The 22,431-nt window shown below is 42.5% G+C and overlaps 1 protein-coding gene across 1 annotated transcript in view; it reads left to right on the top strand.

Moving 5' to 3' along the window:
* The first annotated feature begins 4,555 nt into the window (after window positions 1-4,555).
* Window positions 4,556-22,431, top strand: part of b4galnt4a (beta-1,4-N-acetyl-galactosaminyl transferase 4a) — a 156,268-nt gene continuing 138,392 nt past the window's right edge. Inside the window, exon 1 of the mRNA XM_026176454.1 lies at window positions 4,556-6,629. Coding sequence (XP_026032239.1) covers window positions 6,488-6,629 — 142 coding nt within the window. The 5' untranslated portion in view covers window positions 4,556-6,487. The remainder of the gene's footprint in view (window positions 6,630-22,431) is intronic.

The following is a 22,431-nucleotide window of genomic DNA, read 5'->3' as shown; positions in this document are numbered from 1 at the left end:
AAAGAAAGAACGGAAGAACAGACAAACAGGGGATTATAGCACAAAAGAGACCGGTTTTTACTTCAAGCCTCACAAAAATGAGTCAGATGATCAAATGTAATGAAGAATGTCCCTCAGAAGGCCTATGATAATCTCCTGCATCCAAATGGGAAAAGGAAAAAAAGGAAGCACAGGAAACTACTTGATTACATACTTCGGGTGACTTTCAAACCCCGTGTGTGCGCGTGATGAAATACCTTCAATGTTCACTGCAACAGTCCAAGCAAGGTGAACGCTGTGAAGTTTTTGTTTCGGCGTGAATGATGTCTGACTGGGGTCATTCACTCATTTCAATACAGCCCAGGTGAATACCTAAACATTTCATTTACGCTCAGTGTTTGCTCTGAAGATTACATTATTAATCCACAGAGACAGGGGATTATGGTTTGTGATCCAACTGATTCAGAAGGGACAGTCAGGACAAACTAAATTGAGGTCATAATATGATAGGACAGATTTTGTGTCCTTTGATCTCTATCTAGATTCATAATGGCATCAGCGTCTTACTATAGCTGCAGCTGTTTGACTGGAACTACATCTTGCTGGGAATAAACAACATGTTTAATGTATTTTGTCATTCAAAAGGGCGACTTGTTCTCTAGAGGTTTATGCGAGGCTCCTTTTATTTCATATATCACATGTGTACACGCCTTGTTCTTTCACACCCACAGATATTGTCACTTAGACATCTTCTGCAGGCTGTGTGGGTGTGAGCAGACCGACAGCTCCCCCAACCCTTTCTTTGATACCACCTGCCAGACTGAGATGGTTTTATACCTTTTTATCATTCCCACCATCCCAGTGCCAAGCTAACTCAACATGGTATGTACCGTAGGAAATAATCACTATTGCAGAAGAAGCTACTTTTAGCTGCTGCCTTATTCACAAGGGTTTGCCACAGCAGGTAGCTCCACATATTTGATTTGCCAGATTTATTTATTTATTTTTACATCCTTTCTGATACAACCCCCAAGGGATTTGTGTCTACTTCCACAGATGAACTGGGGATCTTTTGCTTGATAGGTATATGTGTAACTCACTACACTATAGAGCCACTAAATAATGAACACAGCATTGTGTTTAAGTCTAGCAGTGGATCCAAAAAGACAGCAAGATGCTTCGTTTTCAGTTTGGTTTAGTTTCCAGAAAGAGTTTTGTTATTGCAGTTTAGATTTTCTTTTCTTTTATGAGTTATAGTTTTGATTTAATGGATGTTTTCATTTTTATTTGTTTAAAAAAAACCCACAAGAGCAGTATTTAAAAATTTCTGAGGTATTAAAAGACAAAAACATCTTTCTGAAGGCAGCTGAGTCCCAGCCACCAGTACGTATACACACCAAAGCCTCCTCCTCTGCCAGTTGTGTTGACCTAACTGACAAAGCCCAAAACTATAGAACGGGGGTGTCAAAGGTAAGGGTCTAGAATCGGCCCAGCAAAGACTCCAATCTGATCCACTGGAAAGCTGAAAAATGTGAAGGAGGACATAAATATTTGGACGTTTAACGTTTCATTTCCTGCTGATAAAGATCCCGTGGCCATTCAGGCTAAACCGAAGGAATTAAGTAACAGATAAACAATTAAATGGCAAACATGTTCCTGTTTTTCACCACCTACAGAAATTTTGGTTTAAAAAAAAAACTTTTTGTGTGAATTAACATAAACTTATACAGTGGGGCAAAAAAGTATTTAGTCAGCCACCGATTGTGCAAGTTCCCCCACTTAAAATGATGACAGAGGTCAGTAATTTGCACCAGAGGTACACTTCAACTGTGAGAGACAGAATGTGAAAAAAAATCCTTGAATCCACATGGTAGAATTTGTAAAGAATTTATTCGTAAATTAGGGTGGAAAATAAGTATTTGGTCACCTCAAACAAGGAAAATCTCTGGCTCTCACAGACCTGTAACGTCTTCTGTAAGAAGCTTTTCTGTCCCCCACTCGTTACCTGTATGAATGGCACCTGTTTGAACTCATCATCTGTATAAAAGACACCTGTCCACAGCCTCAAACAGTCAGACTCCAAACTCCGCCATGGCCAAGACCAAAGAGCTTTCGAAGGACACCAGGAAAAGTATTGTAGACCTGCACCAGACTGGGAAGAGTGAATCTACAATAGGCAAGCAGCTTGGTGTGAAAAAATCAACTGTGGGAGCAATCATCAGAAAATGGAAGACATACAAGACCACTGATAATCTCCCTCGATCTGGGGCTCCACGCAAGATCTCATCCCGTGGGGTCAAAATGATCATGAGAACGGTGAGCAAAGATCCCAGAACCACACGGGGGGACCTGGTGAATGACCTGCAGAGAGCTGGGACCAAAGTAACAAAGGTCACCATCAGTAACACACTACAACGGCAGGGAATCAAATCCCGCAGTGCCAGACGTGTTCCGCTGCTGAAGCCAGTGCATGTCCAGGCCCGTCTGAAGTTTGCCAGAGAGCACATGGATGATACAGCAGAGGATTGGGAGAATGTCATGTGGTCAGATGAAACCAAAGTAGAACTTTTTGGTATAAACTCAACTCGTCGTGTTTGGAGGAAGAAGAATACTGAGTTGCATCCCAAGAACACCATACCTACTGTGAAGCATGGGGGTGGAAACATCATGCTATGGGGCTGTTTTTCTGCCAAGGGGACAGGACGACTGATCCATGTTAAGGACAGAATGAATGGGGCCATGTATCGTGAGATTTTGAGCCAAAACCTCCTTCCATCAGTGAGAACTTTGAAGATGAAACGAGGCTGGGTCTTCCAACATGACAATGATCCAAAACACACCGCCCGGGCAACAAAGGAGTGGCTCCGTAAGAAGCATTTGAAAGTCCTGGAGTGGCCTAGCCAGTCTCCAGACCTCAACCCCATAGAAAATCTGTGGCGGGAGTTGAAAGTCCGTGTTGCTCGGCGACAGCCCCAAAACATCACTGCTCTCGAGAAGATCTGCATGGAGGAATGGGCCAAAATACCAGCTACTGTGTGTGCAAACCTGGTAAAGACCTATAGTAAACGTTTGACCTCTGTTATTGCCAACAAAGGTTATGTTACAAAGTATTGAGTTGTATTTTTGTTATTGACCAAATACTTATTTTCCACCCTGATTTACAAATAAATTCTTTACAAATCCTACCATGTGGATTCATGGATTTTTTTTTTTTCACATTCTGTCTCTCACGGTTGAAGTGTACCTCTGGTGCAAATTACTGACCTCTGTCATCATTTTAGGTGAGGGAACTTGCACAATCGGTGGCTGACTAAATACTTTTTTGCCCCACTGTATTTTATAAATACAGAGAGTCTGGGCGTCGAGCTACCAGAACTTTTCTGTAATTTTACACACTTATCATCCAGAAAAACGGAAACATGCTGTTGAAGTTGCACTTCTGTTTCTTATTTTAAAACACTTAAGGGACGTAATGTGTAGTTAAACATCTTTATGCTGACATAAAGGGGAAATGTACTCATTTGCCCACTTAAGAACAGTGTGGGCTGTATGTGCCCCACGGTGTAAAATTAGCTTTGACTGCTATAGAATTCTTCTTCTTTTTTGTGCACATTTTCCTTTCATACTGACTTTTTAAGTACACGTAATGGTTTTTGTTTTGAACTATTTTTTAGCTTAACTGCAAAAATATTCCTGTTTCCAATTAGTTTATTGTGAAAACATTTAAAAAACTTTGTATTTTTCTTTACTTACCCTTTTATTTCATTTCAGGATTTTGTTTTTAGTTCACTTTAGGTTTCTCCAGAGTGGCTTTGTGTGTAACTGTTTAGATTTAGTTAAGTTTTTATTAGTTTCAGGTTTAGTTTGAGTCTTTTTAAATGTTACCATATGGAGGGTATTTGTCAGAGGGAAGATTTAGGGAAATCACAATATGCATTACAACGCAAACACAACAGTTTTTAAGGGCAGTCAACTCCAGACAGCCTAATAAATGTACACCAAAGCCTCCCTGGAGCAGGTTATGCTGACAAATTCTACCACGATGATTAAAACTTGAAATTTGAATTCATTGGGCGGGGCCTGCTGTAATAAAAGAACCTCTGAGCACTTTTATTAAGAAAATCTGTAGCTAAACTATTAAATACGACACACAAAAGTATGCACTATGGACTCATAAGATATAAATAATTAGCAGCCCCTCACAGCAACAACAAGTCATGAAACTTTTTCACACATATGCAATCGTTTCTTTTATTTTTATTTCTTAAATTAGTGTTGCGTTCATTATAGTTTCTTTTTATCGTTGACCACTGGGGGGCAGTCAAGCGTGCGTCATGACTGGTCTACAGGGTGTCGCCACACAGCTCACACACAAAGGCTGTCTAGATAATTTGTAAAGATGGCTCACAAGGTTTCCAGCCTCGTAATGACATGACTGAAGTATTTAGTAATTTTCTCACTTCCGCTTCAAGTATTAGGCTTACGATTAATGTTTTAAATCGTAATTCCGACCAAATCATTTTTCTTTGAAACAACGGGGACGTTGTTTCAGTTTAGTTTGGCAAACAAATGAAATTTATCTCCAGTCGAGGAATTAAAATGTGTGCTTTAATCAGAAAAAACGTGCAATGAGTGTTACTGAAACTAATTGATTTAGAAATACATTTTTGAAGGAATTAACAAACCCAACACCAAAATTAGAATAAAATGTGATTTTCCTCCCCTTTTCGGTGTACAGTGGTTTAATTAATCTTCCAAAGGCCATTTGTGCGGTTTCATTTGGCGAGTTATTTCTACATTTCCTGAAAAGCGACTAATCATTGCTCATCTAATTAACATGGGTCCTTGAATTCTGGGGGGATATGGTAAAACAGGAACGGTGAACAAGTTTCAGGATGGTCGTTCAGCTATTGGATGCTGGATCGTGTGAGTGCCAAGCAACGGCGAAGGCAAACAAGTAGACCCGCCTCCTCTGAACTCATGGCGTATTTGTAATTGGACAACGGACTTGTCATTCCTCGTTCTCTCAGGTTAGGTTGCTCTGCACCGTAAGATGCTCAATTGATGGGCGTACTGAGCTGTGCAGGGACTGGAGATACCCTCCTTCATTGTAGCAAAACAAAACCATGTTCTCTCCCGGTTATTCCTCAGCTTGTTGCTGGGCTCTCCGCGACACCCTTCCTGGACCTCAGCTGGTTTTTATTTATTTATTTTTTTTACTCCCAGTGCTCGTTGACACGCAGGTCTGATGATGCTGTTGCGGCGTTTTAATGGGAAAAAAAGCTCATGAGAGAAAAAACAACACAAGGTAGTGCATCCCAGCAGTGCCACGTATTGTGCTTATTTGTTTAATCCTGGTGAAGTGCTCGCTCGCTTGTGGTCTTTCTTGTGTTAATTGTGCAGTCGGACAGTGCTGCTAGCCTACTTTGGGAGAATGAGGTAAAAAAAAAAAAATGCACCTGCCGTGAAGACAACGGAGAAACCAGAGCACATGGGCATCTCTTCCCCGGACCTCAAATTATTGCACAGTCGCTTTTGAGTAACCCACCTTTGTTACGCCGCCATGGAGCAGTTTTTTATCTGCATCTCGTAATATTTACTCGTCGCTGGGCTTTAAACCCACCCGAGTACGAGGATGACAGCTGATCGCCCCTCCTCTCCCCGGACTTCAATAAAAACGCGCTCCAGCTGAACGCGCTGCCATCGATTGGAAGCCAGGCTCTCTGTGTGCGCTGTGTTTAACAATAGATGGAGCGCGGAGGGTTGTGACATTTGGCCGATTGCCACCCTGACCTTTCCCCCCTTCCTAGTCCAGTTACCTCGAGGTTTCTCTGGCAGTAGCCCGCGTTTCACTGACGGCCACTTCACTTCATTTGTGCTCGGCGGTAAAAAGATTAAATGACCCACCTGCAGAAATGCTAAGTGCGACCACATCTCCTCTCGGAAACTACACTTCTCCTATTACTCTTTGATACTTTGCGCTAAAGCCGTGGTCGTGGATGATCCTCGAGTAGCCGATAAAACCGTCGTGGTGTCAGCATGGGCTTGAGCTTTAGGGGATTTGCGTAGATTATCGTCGGACTGCTATTTTATTCCCACGGTCGCAGAACTCAGCGGCTTTTGATCCGCAGTCCCTTTTTCCTCCGCTTCCTCTCGGACGCCTGTAAAACTCCAGCAGGGAAGCCTGAACCCGCGGTTTTCGTGTAGGGGAGGGGAGACAACGGACTGCATTCATAAACGATGACTGCCACGGAGGTGTTTGCTACCAGATCTGAGGATACAACGAGTTTGGCGCTGCTGGCACCCCGTGGATGTGGGAGGACGAGACGCGCATTGGGGCTGTAGTTAACACTCGCAGGGATGCCGTCGCTGTAACTGGGAGAGGTAGTCCTTCAGCAGAGGCGCGAACAGCCCAGAAACACAACACAGCAGCGCCCGAACAGTCAGCAGCCTTCTGGACTCGTTTTAACCATCTACCGGGCGCCTACCGGAGGATGTTTCAGCGAGGATGCTGCGCTTCCCCGTGAAGAAGATCCGGAAGCAGTTCAAGCTCCTGCTGCTGCTGGTACTGCTCACCTCGGCGGTTTGGTTCACTTACCTGCACATCAACCAGGGCAAGACTATCAAACTACACTTCAACTACGGAAAAGGTAGATTTTTTAAGAGAAACCTGTCTGTTCGTTTCATGCAAGTTTTCTAAGAGGAGTACCGGAAACAAACATTTAACAATCATTTTATGAAAACTGTTTTAATCATTAACTAAAGTAACACTGCTATAAAGTTAACACCTAGAATAGCGAGCTCCTGTAGGATGGGTAGGAAAAGTAAGATTTTAATGCCATACAGTCTCTAAACAGTCACATAGTTGTAGCTCAGATGTTTTCATGAAACAAACGCTCTTCTGGCTTTGACACATTGCTCTCCTTTGTTTGCTGTGATCGGTAGAACCTGATCTACTACAACAAGTAACACTCTCACAGAGAGAGTCGAGAGCATGTCTTATAAATTAGCCAGAGCTTTTTTTTCTTTCTCTAGGCTAAGAAAAAAGCACCTGTTTATGTGTCCTGGTCCAAAGTCAGGCCCTCACCTTCAACATCAATAATCAAAGTGGTGCTTGTGAAGGTGGCTTCAGAGGTCACAGCAACGCCTGAAAAATATTAGAAGGTGGGCAGTGCAGCGAGAGGCACATTTCCACCTGCTGCTGTTGTGCTTCTTATTACCAAGGCTTGATTGCGTTTATCCACAGTGCACAGCAGTAGCGGCTGGCTGTAACAGTAGATGATGCTGAGCATTACAGGAATGGCTGATGATAAAAAGTACTGGAACTAATACACCACTGGCGAGCCTACTTCAGATTTAACGCTGGGTGCTGGTGTGCCTGTATTTCTTGCAGCTGTCTGTGTAAAGTGATATGCAATAATTATGATGTCCTTGAAACTGTGGGCACCGTCCGTGCACATGCACACATGGCTGATTGACATACAAGGATCATTCCATTGTGTCTGATCTCAGTGCTGGGGTTTCCCCAGTGACAGACCAGATATAGTTTATGATCATGAGAATCCTGAATCATATGGAGGGCTGGAGACTGCCAATATCATTTATTTACTGCTGCTAAGTTAGTTGTAAAGTTGCGTCAGGGCTTTGAGTGTAAATGCCCAGCAAAGTATTCCTACACTGACTCTTTTATGAAGCAAATATTATTGTACTCTGCAGGTTTACTGCAGATCACTCGAGGAATAAAAAAAATGCATATTAAACTGCTGTTTTCACAAAGGTTACATTTATTGAAAATATTCACACTCGTGGTTTTGTATCCATAACCTGTGTTCACATATATGGAAGCTCTTCACTACCTGTGATTTATTTATTTATCTTTGCTATTGCTGCATGTCGTTCCCGATTTTGCATTAATTAGCCCAAGAGCATGACAGTTCCTTTCATTGAGTGAAATCACGGACCTCAGCACACACAGATATTTTCAATATACTTATGCTCGTCTTTTTAAGGGTTCCTTTAATAAACTGCCTTTGTGACGTGTCTGCTGCGGCTGTCTGGTGAGGAAGGAAGCTGTTATGCTTGCAGTGCTGATCTATGTGTCTAATTGACTGTCTTCCTTTTTAGTAGGCATCTGAGCAGGTCAACTTACTTAACCTCTTATGAATAACATGTCCCTTCTCGTACTAAGGGTTTCTAAGTGAGATGTAGCCATTACTGGAAATGGGGCTCTATGAAGTGTGTAAATATTCATATTGGGCTGCCAGTTTTTTTTCTTTTTTTCCCACACAATCTTCAATTGATTCTTAGCAGTGAGGTGGGGCAGGTAGAAATAATGTAATTTCATTTTTGGCCTGATTACGACATTATTTCGATATGAAGTGACACTGGTAAATTTCCATTCTGGTCGTCTGTATTTTGGAGGAAATTAGATTTATCTTGACCCAATCTTCTCCTTCTTTTTTTTTTTCTTGTTCGTTCTTCATCATCCACTAGATGAAGTGTTACTGCCGTATGACCAGCAGGGCTTTGAGAAACAGAAGCATGAAGAGCCCAGCGGAGGCCATTCCAGCTTAATTGTGACTAATGTTGTGAGAAGCTGTATCACCATAGTTTCTCAAAAAAGCAGAAAAGTGAGAATCCAGTTTGAACATGGAAACAGAACGGATGAACTCTGTCTGATGAGAGTCTTTGTGTTGCAGAGAAAGAAAAGTGCTCTCAGTGGGTGCTGGTGGCCTTGAGCAAGATTCTGTTTTGGTTTTACCCAGCGACTTACCTTTTGCGTGGCATAAGTAAACCAAATTATTCGAACGTTTGGATATTTTATCTGAGCTGTTTTTCACTGGTCTGCTTGGAGTGAGATGTATTGTCACTTGTGGAAAAGCGTTGTTCTCGTGCTGAAGGCAGGAGGTCGGACATGTGACGCCCACCTGCTCACTGGGAATTCACTGGGGTATTAACTGTGCTATTCACACATGGGCGCAGGACCTTGCGCAGGAGTGCTGGCATGTTAAAGATCAGCTCAGGTTCAATCTGACCGCATCTGCATTAGAAGTGTCATTAGGCCTCTTTGGTTCAGGGTTGTCGTCATTCAGAGCACTAAGTCAGCCACAACCGTGCTAAATTATTATACCACTAAATTATTAAATACAGGATGGATCTGTGTGATAGACCAGCGGCAACAGGGCGATGGGCAGTCCACTTAGGTTTTTTGTGATTTTTAAAGCTTGTAAGGTGGAAGCATGAAGTGAGCTATTGATTCTGTCACTATAAGCACATAGGACATGTAGCTTGTGAAGTGAGGGATAAAACATGAGTAGACTCTTTGTAGCATTTTTCTGACCCTTTGGACTCTATTTGAAAAAGGAACTGTTGGCCAAGAGGTTTTTTCTCATATCCCATTAGTAGTAGGGAATCTACAAACCCAACAATCTTTATTTTCTATCTTTATAATAAGATGATTGACTATGATATACTGAATAGACCAGTCAAAGAAATATAATTTTATTTTATTGAGACATTTGTAAATATATGAGCGTTACTTAGGGCATTTAATTGTATTTTCTTGAAAGCCATGCTAGCTGTTGCACCTATGATTATGACGAAAGCCAAAAGGTATAATTAAATAGTTTTATGACGGCACACTGGCCAGACTGGCCTTTATTTAATCTGAATTTTAATGAAGATGTGTTTTGGCAGGTAAATCAGCAGTGCATATTAGATGAGTGCCACATTTACCTAGCCACCCAGTCGTACAGCAGCCCCCCCTGTTTTCCAGCTTCAACAGGTCCACTGGAATGGGCGAGAAGGCAAAGGGGGAAAGCTTGCTGCTGCATACAGCCCTCTATTGATTAACTGCGATTACACACGCGGCGGTTCATGCATGTGCATACACGCAGCCAACCCTCATATAAACACAGATGTGGTGCCTGTGTTTGTCGAACGGCACATAATCCAAACATACCTTTCCTTGCATCACCGTGGATAAAGAGGAAGTCGAAGAGGAGGAAATCTCAGGATTTTCAACAGCTTGACTGCTTGGTTGCCCATGGAGACAACATATGGGAAAGGCGCATGTGGTGCTTGGCGCTTACTTTATGAAGACAAGTGCATTCATAGGTTTCCAGGAAGCATGAATCTATTAAATATCTAGATGGAATTTGAAATTAAAACAGACGCATCTTATAGATGCGTTGTCATAAAAATGTAATAAATCTTGAGGGGGGAAAAAACTAACCAAGTCACATACATAATCACATTCTAGCATTCAGATGTAGTTGCAGTTGGACATAAAGTTTGATTTAGCTTGTTGTTGTTGTATCTCGGCAGCGGCAGGCTCAGGTTGGCTCGCTGTCATGGTAACCATGCCCTCCGGTGTCACTTTTCCTAATTTTAGCTCTTGAGGTTCTTATGGTTGGTCACTCTTGCACCAAACTGGTAACAGACACTGCTTTTACATGAAGGCCTGAAATTACCGAATACAAAAAAATAAAGAAGTGACTAGATAAAAATATATCCAATTAAAACAACATTAAAGTAAACATAGGCATTTATCAGTAATTTAAAATGTAAATGGTCCTTTGGAACAGTATTATTTGAAACTGTAGTGGGGTTTCACTTCTCTGTACAAGATTCTGACTGAATGCTGTCGTCTCTGTTGAGAGCCTCGGCTCAATCAAGCAGTAGTCGACACCTTAACACAAAAGGAATGACAGCGTCTTCATTTGTATAATGAGGTAAAATATGTAAATGTAAAAAAATTAATAAGTTAATAAATGTATTTGCACTCTATAGAGACTTTGTGATCTATCAGGATTTAAAATCTTAAACACATAGATAGCAGTTTTTTATTCATCATTTATTCATGTAGTGGTGAATATAATAATATATCTTCCTTTTCAGCTTTCTAAATAATGCAGTTATCCACAGTGCCCACTTGCACTTTGATAGTTGTTGGTAAAGAAGCAAACAAACAGAGATATACACCCTCTGCTTAGTAAAAAGCAGTTATGGAACTTTTTATAGTTTTATATCTTAGGTGTATTTTTTTTTTTTTTTATTTAGTCGAGCCCAGCGAGAGCGCAGTGTGCAGGTCTGCATCAGGTGAATGGTTTGAGCATGTTGAAGTGAGGGACAGGTGTGAACCCAGCTGGGTAGTTGGGATTTTAGAGATTGCTTCCACTTTGGTATCTTGTTTCTTTGCGAAAGAGCTCGGGCACTTTTCATCAAAGTAAAATCTGAAAGCACTGAGTTATGAAATTGCAGCCGGACTACTGTTGCAATTTATATTCTTGCAGTCCCACATAGAACTGTTTCTGAAGGTATACAAGCACATGATTCAATTTCCAGGTGGACGTTTGCTGTGATCTGAAAATTGAAAATGGAATCTCAAAATGTTCCTGCCTCTGTTCACCGTTATTGAGAGATAATTAAATGTAACAATTAACATTATGCATGAAACTGTCATTTAATTTGACATCTTATTCCATTTGAGTCATAAAAGTATACCCGTGTGGCATCTGTTAGCTTGCGTCTTGGGAGCTGGGGTAACTGCCACAGGCTCAACCATGAATCTGCCCCACAGCTTATTTGTCCAACCCAGTAAATCTCTCTTTCTTTGGCTTATTCCGCAGCCAGGATAAACTGTTTCTGTAACAGCTCAGACTGCATCCTCGATGTGCTTCGGACGCGGTGAGATCTGCCTGTTAAAGGTGGAGACAAGAGAAGGATTAAGGGAGGGAAATGATACCCTACACCTTTGATGCGTTCAGTACATGAATTTGATTACATTTCCTTTTGCACACACAGTCAGAATTTGTGTATTTCCTCAGTAACACTTTTGGCTTCCTCTTGCAATTCATTTCGCATTTTCTTTCTAATGCTAAAGCAATTGCACAGTGCTGCTGGACAGAATGTAAAACAGCTCAAAGATATTTCACACTCAGCATGTGTTGCATTCACATGCCCACAGTGCATTTCATGACTCCTAAGTGTTGCATGTAAGATTTAACAGATGCGGATATAGAATTGAGAAATGAAAGAGGTCGGGTTGATAGGTCAGTGAAAAGCACTGGAAAAAACACAAGTCCAGAGTGTGTTAACCTCAGGGTTAATGAAATTTGTGTTGGCCTGCCTAACGAGCCACCATCAAGGTACCAGCTTTGTCCCATGCAGATGAGATCTCTGGCCCGCTGCCACAGCTTTGCCGCAGGAGATTTGACTGTGTATGTGCAAGAGTAAGCGAGTGAAACAGAGAGATTTTGTGCAAAAGGGAGCAAGTGTGTATGTGTGATGTAGTCTGTTTTTTCTATTTCTTTTTTTTCTTTTTGCGTGTGTGTTTTTGCATGTGTCTGTGAGTGCACACCTCCCCGCTCTCGCTGCCGTCTGCACTTTAGGCCCAGTGTTTAGCCGAGCAGAAGAGGAAGCAGCTGAATGATGGCACTGTCTGCCCACTGGCACGCTTGCTATGATTGGGGCGAGGTGGGGAGCCGGTTGGGGTGGGGTAAATTGGGGAGGAGCGACTGGGCAGAAGAAGGACACCCTTCTCATGCAACAGGTGGGACATGCAGCAGGATGCATCATGGGAGGATGTGGCTATGACTCATGACCGAAGCCATTTAGTGCTTCTGGTGCACATTCATAATAATCTGCCTGTGCTGTCCATGGAGCTCTGTATATACATCAGATTTGTGGCTCCTACCATTAGTCTGGGTCAAAGCTGCTAACTAGCTTTCTCTCTGGGTCAACTCAGCACAGTGGAGAGCTACAGAAAGGCATCGGAAACTTTCACCAACATTGCTTTATTCCTTTAGGAGGTGGCGAGCACAGCGTACAGCTGGATACTAACAGTTTACTCATACCGGGGCTGCTTAGACACACAAAATAGCTGCTGTAGCTACTTCTTTATGGGGCGATCGTGGCTCAAGAGTTGGGAGTTTGCCTTGTAATCGGAAGGTTGCCAGTTCGAGCCCCGGCTTGGACAGTCTCGGTCGTTGTGTCCTTGGGCAAGACAATTCACCTATTGCCTACTGGTGGTGGTCAGAGGGCCCGGTGGCACCAGTGTCCGGCGGCGGCTGTGTCTACAATGTACCTGCCATCACCAGTGTGAATGGGTGCATGACTGAATGTGTAAAGTGTTTTGGGGTCCTTAGGGACTAGTAAAGCGCTAGACAAATACAGGCCATTTACCATTACTTTTATCAGTGTGCTCTCACAGAGAGATGAGACTACCTACCGCTCACGCTAACTCATTCATCAACACATACATAACCACAAATACAAAAGAAAGGGGGTGGTCCCTCCCTTCCCAAAACATTGGACCTATGCCACAAATACATTGCCAGTCAGGCTACCTTCTTAAAGAAAGGCTTTTCCTGTAATATATAGAAACCTATTCAGGTGTAGCTAGATTATACAGCGGGGGTATCTAATAATTCTCCAATCACATTGTTAAACAACGCCATTAAGATTTAATTAAGACCAATTTCCTCAGCAGAGACTCGTAAAAACCCACACAATTTGGACAATTTAATAGGACACAGCTGTGAGACACAGGGGAGGTAAGTTTGAATCAGAATGAATTGGTGAGTTTAAGAAGTGAGAAACGGAGAGAGAGAAAAGAGCGAGAGCCAGAAAGACAGATGTCAGGTGGGAGTATCGACTGTAGACGATCGTGATCCCTGTCGTGATGGGATTTGTCAGTTTCTTCCGTGCTCAGGTTTGGTTCCGCTTTTTACTCCCCACCTCTGCAAAAAGTATTTTCTTTCATGGGGTTTCTGTGCCGTGTTGGGGCTGTATCAGCTTTGGTGTTTCCTTACTGTAAGCGATCCGGACCTTGCAGGATTTCAATCAATCATCAAAGAGTGTGTGTCTGTGCGCTCCCTGCTGCTCAGAATGAGCTTTCTGTGGCGGTGGTTAATGGAAAAGGTCACCTCTCCCGGAGGCTGTGACGACTTGCAACAAAGGCAGGGAAGGGATCAGAGGAGAGAGATGGATAAACCTTGGAGATGGAATAGACTGACTTTATGGAGACAAAGGTGTTGGTTGCATTGTAACCAGCTTTGAGTGCTATTTTTTTTAAGCCCTGCAGAAAATTCCAGAAAATGGAAACACTTGATATGAAAGAGTAAATTGACTGAAGCTTGACTGTCCCTGCGTGCAACTCTCTTTGTAGTTTTCGCTTGTATTCCCTGGTTTCTTTTGAAAGCACTGGCTTGCACATTTTTACTATTCATCATAAACTTATGAATATTTACAAGTGTGGGGAAGATCTGGAGGTGGGCTAGGAATTCATCAAATTTATGAAAGCTTCTCGGGTGAAGTGAGGGGGAGAGTCTGAGGTTTGCTTCACTCTGACATTTAAGGACTTTTCCCACCATTTAGATTACTATAAATCCTGCATTTTATGTGTGGCTATATATTTAAAAGGATAAAAAAAATGTGGCAGTTACGATAAGGTTCCTCACTGCTCCACAGTTGGTCTGATGGAGCTACCCTGCTGACAGCTTTCAAATATGACGCTTTTGTAGTTTTGTAACTTTTTGCTTCGTTAAGCTGAATTATAAAGGTTCCTCTTAAGGTTTTTTCCTTTCTACATTGTCATATTTTATATCCGTCTCCCTCTATGTATAATTTATTTATTTATTTTTGGTTACGTGTTGGAGTGCCAAAGGAGACAGGACATGAGAGCAAGAAAAAGAGAGAGGACGAGGGCTGCACTTTGTCATTCTTTTGTCTTTTGTCTCGAAGGCCTGCTGCCCAGCTTGATTCACAAAGCAGCTTGATGTGAGCCGCTTTGTGAAGGAGCGCGGCATTGCTCCCCGAGGCCTGTTAAACACTGTTCCCATTTTCCTATTGTGGCCGGTCATGAGGAAAGGTATTCAAGAGCAAAGGAAAGTTTCCAGTTTACTCTGGGGCTCTGTTTGTGTTTGCATAACTGTGCATGCTTGCTTTGAGTGGAGATCCGGCAGTGTGCACTGAATTTTAACATCCCTTCACTAACCGAGCTTTTTAATTTGCTATCATGTAATGGCCAAAATTTATTTGAGTTTTTCCCTCTTTTCTGAGCCTCAGTTACACTAATCCTGCTGATTCAGCTGTATAAGAGGATAAAGCTCAAAGCCACGGAAGTGGACGTTAACGTATGTTGCAAGATTCCTTTTCAAATCTTTTTTTTAAATTCTTTTATTGATAACTTTTGATTTTCAAGAGCTGCTCTTCTTCTAGCTGTATACAAGAAGATATAAAGCACGCTGTCATGCTGAAAGCAGAGAAGCAAGAACATGGTAAACAAGCTGAGCAGCTAGACGTTTTCTGCGCACACTCGACCGTTTATAGCCGTAATTTTTTTAAACAGTTATAAAAAGGATCTTTCTTGAAGTAAGAATGTGTCAGAGCTTTAGAGGATTACATTATTTTTTAAAGTAAGCCAGTGCAATACTCACCATGTTAGCTGAATTCAGTATACTTTTTCATATTGTTCTCCACACAAAAACCTTTCACGAGTGAATCTTTATGCATTTATATATTAAAAAAACTTCTCACTCAACATATCTTGCTTGGATGTTTTGCAGTGTAATACAAAATGTAACCCTCCCCCCAACTCAAACTAAATCAGGGAGGTAATATTTAACTGTCAAAGCTAGATTTTCGCCACCTTGGAACTGCATCCTTAATAGGCCACTTCTCTCGCCTACGGCTTCAACCGATGTGAATTACCTGACCGAGTTTGGGCCAAGTTGTCTTTTCCATTAGATACCGAATGAGAAACTCACTCACTCTTAAATTTCAGCACCCACTGTATCAGGCAGTTTTCCCAGTATCCAACACGGTAAAGGCTGCAGCTGAAGGCACTGCTATAAATTCCTTCCTCCAGGACAAAACGTCACGCTGAGCCTTCAATATCTAACTCGGCGGAATATCAATGCTAAGAGCCGTCTGGCTTGTCATCCGGGATTTTCCTTCTGCTAGCTCTAACAGTATAAAAGCAACAGCAAAAAGACAAGGATAGCAAAGGATAGCAAAGGCATATAAAATAAAGAGAACTAATTATCTTAAAATAATTTTTTATCAAAGCACACGTCTGAACAAAACATTTGTTCTCTTAGTGTTATTGCTCACTCGTAGGACGGTGCCCACTGGACATCCTTAAAAGCTCATCTCACAGAGGTACATCTTATGTCACCATGCTTTCTTCCACCTCCTCCTCCACCCTCTTATCTGCCATTTCCCTCCTGCTTTTACATTTTCTTCTTGCTTCTCTTTCACTTCTGTCCTCTGTGGGAAAGCAAAAAATAAAAATAAAATGACACATGCATCTCCACTCCCTGTTTTTACATCCGTTTTTACATTTGCAAATGAGACGTGGGACAAATGCTAGCTTTCCATCCAGGTGCATTTGGCATGGAGATTCACCTTCTTCAGCAGAGCAGAATGATTCAACTCTATTATCTCTCTGTCAAAGAGGCTGCTGCTACCTGCCCCGCCGGTGGAAATGAGGTATTTTTACATTTGTTGGGGAGGACAGGAGAACTGGCAATAAGCCGATGGGTATAATGCATTTGTCTAGCACTTTTTTTTTTTTTTTTCTTCAGATCATGTGATCTTGTTCTAGATCACAAAGAAGAAGGAGAAAGCAGCCAAGGCCTTGTATATGTTTAGTGCTGGAGGACATATAGCAATATTTCTAATGTGCTGCATTTAATGTGGGTCTGGCAAGTAGATGGATAGATCTGTTTGCCTATTGTGTGTGTTTATACACTTGTACACTTGCATATAACAAGACGGATGGTTTCTTAATTCAAAGCAGGTTGTGTCTTTGTTTGTGGAATTATTTGGCATTTTGCTCAGAGTGGTGCAGAGTTCACGCTTTATTGCGCTGTGCATTAGAAATCATTCAGTCCATACAAATAAATGCGTGGCTCCTGGCTCACCTCTCTCCAAAATAAAAACAATAGGAACTGGCAAGAGAAATTATATGCATGTATAAAACTGCTAAAAGGGCATTTAAAGTAAAAACAGCAGTGACATTATAATATGCAGTAGATGTTAATATATGCACTTTGTCATGTTAGAGCGTGGCCTATACATCAGGATATATGATTCAATTTTCATTAAAAAAAAAAGGCTGTGTGACTTACTAAAGGTCACACTTTTAATCTGAGCAATAACAATCATGTCCTGTTCAAAAGCTTAGTAAATGTGGCCGGCGAAGACGAAAATAAATAAACGAGCCCGCTGTCATGATGACTGTTGTCACACTCTTCAGGGGTTGCCCTCTTATAATATAATATCGTTGTGCACTCGGCAGCAAAGTGTGACTAACTGCTTTTGTCTCCCTCAGACCAGAGTGTGGATGTCAGCGTTCTGCTTTAGAAATAAACCAGTTTGCAGCTGGAAGAATATTCCCGCGCAATCTCCAGACATCTCTGTTGTTTTCAGCTTAATAGAATCGAGTATAATCATGAGTGACAACAAAGCGTACTTGTGTAACTCACAGATATTTTTTGAAAAAAGAATTTTAAACGGCAAAATAATTACTATTACATTGACTGTTAGTTGTGTTTGCCGAGTCATTTTGCAGCTTGTCACACATGAACAAAAGCTTTTATCAGACTTTTTGTTATTATTTTTTAATTTTTTTTGTTAAAACTGCTAAGCTGTAGGCAAAAACTGTGTCAACGCCTCTTCCAGAGCCAGTGTCCTTGTCAGGAACTCAATTCCCAGCTTAGTGTCGATGTTTTTATGCATAACGTTTTGCAGTTTTGTACCTTTGTGGATCTTTTTTGAATGCGCACGCCTGAGGGTAAATAGGAGACTTTTTGTTTGCAACAGTTTTCCATACCTAACAAGCTCATGTTAGTGATGGAAAAATTGAGTGTGGGATTTGACCCTTCTGCAAATAGGGTCAATGCAGCAGGATAACACACACATAGACCTTGTATTCTCCTCTCTATCGCCCTCTCATTTTTTTTCTTCTTTGCTTAGAATTGGAGGATTGCTGATTATATTGCCTCTCCACACTAATCTGCTTTCAGGTCGCACATTTGTAAGGTGAAACACACACTCTCACATACGTGTATCGAATCTGCACGCAAAGAGGAGTAATTTGTTTTTCTTTGAGTGCCCTTAAAACTAGCTGCTGCTCTGGGGGGAGAAAAAAATCATCCAATCAGCAGAGCGTCCTTGATGTTAAGCCGAGTCGTCACAGATTGAAGTGGATTCTGCTTGTTACCCTGATCAGACAGACATGCTCATTCAGGTGAAGGCTTTGCTCAGCTTGATTAGGTTATAGAAACGTTAAATAGTTTTTTACACTGTCAGAGCTGTTTGTACCTGTGGGAATCGCAGTTTGGACCCTCAGTTCGGTCTTCTTTACGTGTGTTTGCTGTACACGTTGTATGTCTGAGTTCAAGCAGGCAGCTCTCTGCTGCTGTGTAGCTATAGGTGCTGTGTATTGTCTATAATTTACTTCATGGTCCACGTTGTGATGTTTTAAGGGGGTTTGATGTATTATGCTTAGATGCAATGACCAGAAGATAAAAAGGATGATTCTTGTGTCCTCTTCATCATCCTGTGCCAGTGTTGGACTGCACTGCTGCTTTGGTGGCAAACACAAAGATTGGCACAAAAAGAGGGTTCTGGATTTGAATCCACGACTAGCTTGGGGCCTTTTCGGTGTGGAATTTGCATGTGTGGGATCTCTCTGGGTACTCCAGTTTCCTCTCGCACTCATATATTTTAGGGTAATCGGTGTGAATGTGAGCATGAATGGCTGTCTGTCTCTCAGTGGTAACCCTGCAAATAGACTTGCACCTTATTCAGTTTCAGTTATGCTTAGAGGTACAATCATTTCTTTTTTGAATTTATTTAACAGGAAAGAAATAATGTAATACTCAGAAATCTACATTAATTAATGTGTAATTATGTCTTCCAACAAACTGACATATTCTCAGAAATGCAAACTATTAAGTTTATGTAGCACTGGCTTGTGGAAGAGGTCATGTTGCCCTGCCATCAGTCGTCATACAATCTTGGAGATTGACATCACCGTTCCACCTAATCCCGTTTTGTGTATGCAGCTAGAGACCACTGAGAGGCAGAGGGGCGGGTAACTCATAGGTGTTCAGTTGCCGTGGAGGCAAATTTTAATTTGTGTCTGCACCTTCAGACTCAAGATATGAAAGATCTGAGTTAAGAGAAAACGCAGGAAAGAGAGACGTGATCAGCGTTGAGATAAAATGAGGGTAAATATTGGCACAGTAGTCTTTCCCAGATGAAAGTAGCTGCAGAGAGAGAGGGGTGGATTTTAAAGGTGATTCAGCAGTTGCCTGCTTCTGCTCGACCGGTAGATATTAGGGGTGCAACGATATTCGTATCGATATTGAACCGTTCGATACAGTGCTTTCGGTTCAGTACGCATATGTATGAACAATACAACATTTGTAATTTATTTTATCAACTTTCCTTCTGACTATGCTGTCTGTGTTGAGCGCTCAGTGAATCTGCGTTCGACTACTCCGCCTAGGCTGCGCTGTCGAGCGCAGATCCACTGAGCGCTCAACACAGACAGCATAGTCAGAAGGAAGAGCACAGGGCAAGCTAGCAAGACAGAAGTTAAGCTCTCCTTGCAACATGGACCCCCACCCTCATTCAGATCTGGCGTTTGGAATTATTTTGGTTTTCATGTGACGTATGACCCTGAAGGTAAGCGAGTCATGGACTAAAGTAAAACCAGTATGTTGGATGTGCCATGCAATGCTCAATTACCTAGGTGGGAACTAGTGTGTTAGCGCAGTTAGCTCGTTAACGTGTTGGCCGTCTAGCCCCATGCACAGGGCGATCGGCGGTAGCGGAGATTTGCTGTGTTGTGGCATTAAGGTCATTTCAACGAGATTAACCTGAAAGCACTAGTGGGAACACAACGAATATGACTGCACATTTACATCATCCTAGTGCAAAGACAAAAACAACAAGCATGCTACTAACTTTAGCCGAGTCATTTAGACAGCTGTTAGCACATGATTCTCCTTATGCTGCTGAGAATATAGCCCAGAAGAAGCGGATAGTATAGCTTTTATTTTGGAAAGAGGCATTTCTCTGTAATAAACTCTCTTTTCCAAAGATGAGTGATTCCTCAATCAGATACAGGGCTCGCAAAATCGCTAGCCCGACGTCCTGGGGCTAGCGATTCTTTTTCAGATGGGCTACCCTGCCGGGCTATTGTAGGAAGGAAAAATCTATGTCAATGCTTTTGCATTCTTTCGGAAATGTAGCTGGGTAATTATGTCATTGGCATCGGTGAGCCACTGTCAATATGTGACATATTGAAATCGCGTTTGAATTTGCGCTTGTTTTTTGCTTTCACTTTGCAATCATGCGAACTGTGTATAGAGAGCGACAGCACTGATTGGTGAGTGATAATTTGCGCACCAATTCCTCTGACATTGTCTTATCAATCGTTAGCTTACTATGCAAACATGACAAGTAAAATCTCCCGCAGCAAGCTTAAACATGTGAGGTTGATCGTGCAGAGAATCGCTGAGCATTATGTGAGTGGGTGTGTAAAAGCAGCAGGATATATATTGTAGCGGATCAGGGCTGTTCGGGGTTCTGTTTGTACAGTTATGTTTTGTTTATGTTGCCATAGTGACGGGTGACGCCCTCTCGCTGCGACGGTGTGTCCTTCCGGGGTCAGAGGGCGCCCTGTGTGGTGTTGTTGTTGTTACTGTGCTGTTGCCGCGCTGAGCAGTTAGCTAGCGGCAGTGTTCTTCTGCAGATGTCAATAAACGGCTGTGCTCCCTGGCTAGCTCACGGGAAGCAAGACCAAACGATACCTCCGTCTCCTCCTTGTCTGAGCTCGCCACATTGGTGTCAGAAGCGGGATGATGGTGGCACCCCATGTTCTGACCCGAGTGACTTTTACCCCGCCGGTCGTGACCGGCCGGTGCGCCAAAAGAAGGCACCTGGACATTTGCAGGACTTTGTGTGGGGTAATGGGGTCGTCGGGGACGACTGACCCCTTAGGTGGGGGCTATGTAGCGGGTCAGGGCTGTTCGGGGTTCTGTTTGTACAGTTATGTTTTGTTTATGTTGCCATAGTGACGGGTGACGCCCTCTCGCTGCGACGGTGTGTCCTTCCGGGGTCAGAGGGCGCCCTGTGTGGTGGTGTTGTTGTTGTTGTTGCTGTGCTGTTGCCGCGCTGAGCAGTTAGCTAGCGGCAGTGTTCTTCTGCAGATGTCAATAAACGGCTGTGCTCCCTGGCTAGCTCACGGGAAGCAAGACCAAACGATACCTCCGTCTCCTTCTTGTCTGAGCTCGCCACAATATTTTAGTTCTGCTGAGCCAAATAAGACAGGTCAGGGTGAAGAAGTGACAGCCAAAGAAAAACTTACCACAAAACGGAAAAGTTATGACAAATCAGACTATAAGGCAAAAAGAAAGTGCAGCTTTATGGTTTCATGGACAAAAGAATTTCTGTGGCTGCAATATGACAAGCGAAATAACCAGGGCTGCACATAAGTGGTCCGCAGGTGCGCATTCGCTGTCAAAATAAAAAATGGGCACAAGATAAGAAGTTGCAACGCGTGTTTGCATACATAAGATTTTCAGGAGGAGGACAGACATTTGTTTAGAACTCTTAAAGATGTCGAAGAAGCTCCTTTAAGCAATTACTGTGATGTTCCTCCACCTCCAAAGAAATGTCAGAAGGAGTCCGAACCACAAAAGAAGCACGTATTCTCGGAAAAGTAGTTGCAGGAGGTGAGCTGGCTTCAAACAAATGATGAACGCACAGAGATGTGGTGCGGAATGTGCCGTGAAAATTTAATAAATGACAAATTAAAAAGGCATGAAAATTTTTTTTGTATCGAAAAAATATCGAACCGTGACACCAAAGTATCGAACCGAACCGTGAATTTTGTGTATTGTTGCACCCCTAGTAGATATGTAGCATCTTTGATCTTTTTGTTCTGTAGCGGCCACAAAAGTATAAAGCTTTTGATTTGGGAGGAGTAAGAAAACAGAAAACAGAATTCGGTTCACTGCAGTCGACTGACATGGGTGAGGTCTTCCAAATGGTACCTTTAAAAACTAAAGCCTGGTTAACAAAAAGGTTTCTTTTCACACCATTTTTTTAAAAAATCTGAAATGTGAAGCCTTTGTGTCTCTTTCAGTTTCCCACAGTGTGGGTTTTCCACTTCGGGTTGGTCTTTCTGCAGGTGGTGGCCTTCCATCATTTCAATGTGCCAAGACATGCAGCTCTCTCACTCTGTCTCTCTCACCCTTCACCTCTTGCTGTCTGTGCTACAGTGAGAGAATGCTGCCTGTGTGCGATGCTTCCAGAGAAAGTAGCACCTGTGTCCTGCTGCAGGCTGCTTTCCCTCTGGGTTTGATATTATCCTTGTTGGTACCCACACACCCAGCCGCACTCATGTCCTCCGCTATATCCGTCCCCTTT

Source organism: Astatotilapia calliptera, chromosome 7 (genome assembly GCF_900246225.1).
Source record: "Astatotilapia calliptera chromosome 7, fAstCal1.2, whole genome shotgun sequence".
Classification (NCBI taxonomy): Eukaryota; Metazoa; Chordata; class Actinopteri; order Cichliformes; family Cichlidae; genus Astatotilapia; species Astatotilapia calliptera.
Note: the sequence above shows the minus strand (reverse complement) of the source record. Positions and strands in the feature narration are given on the sequence as shown.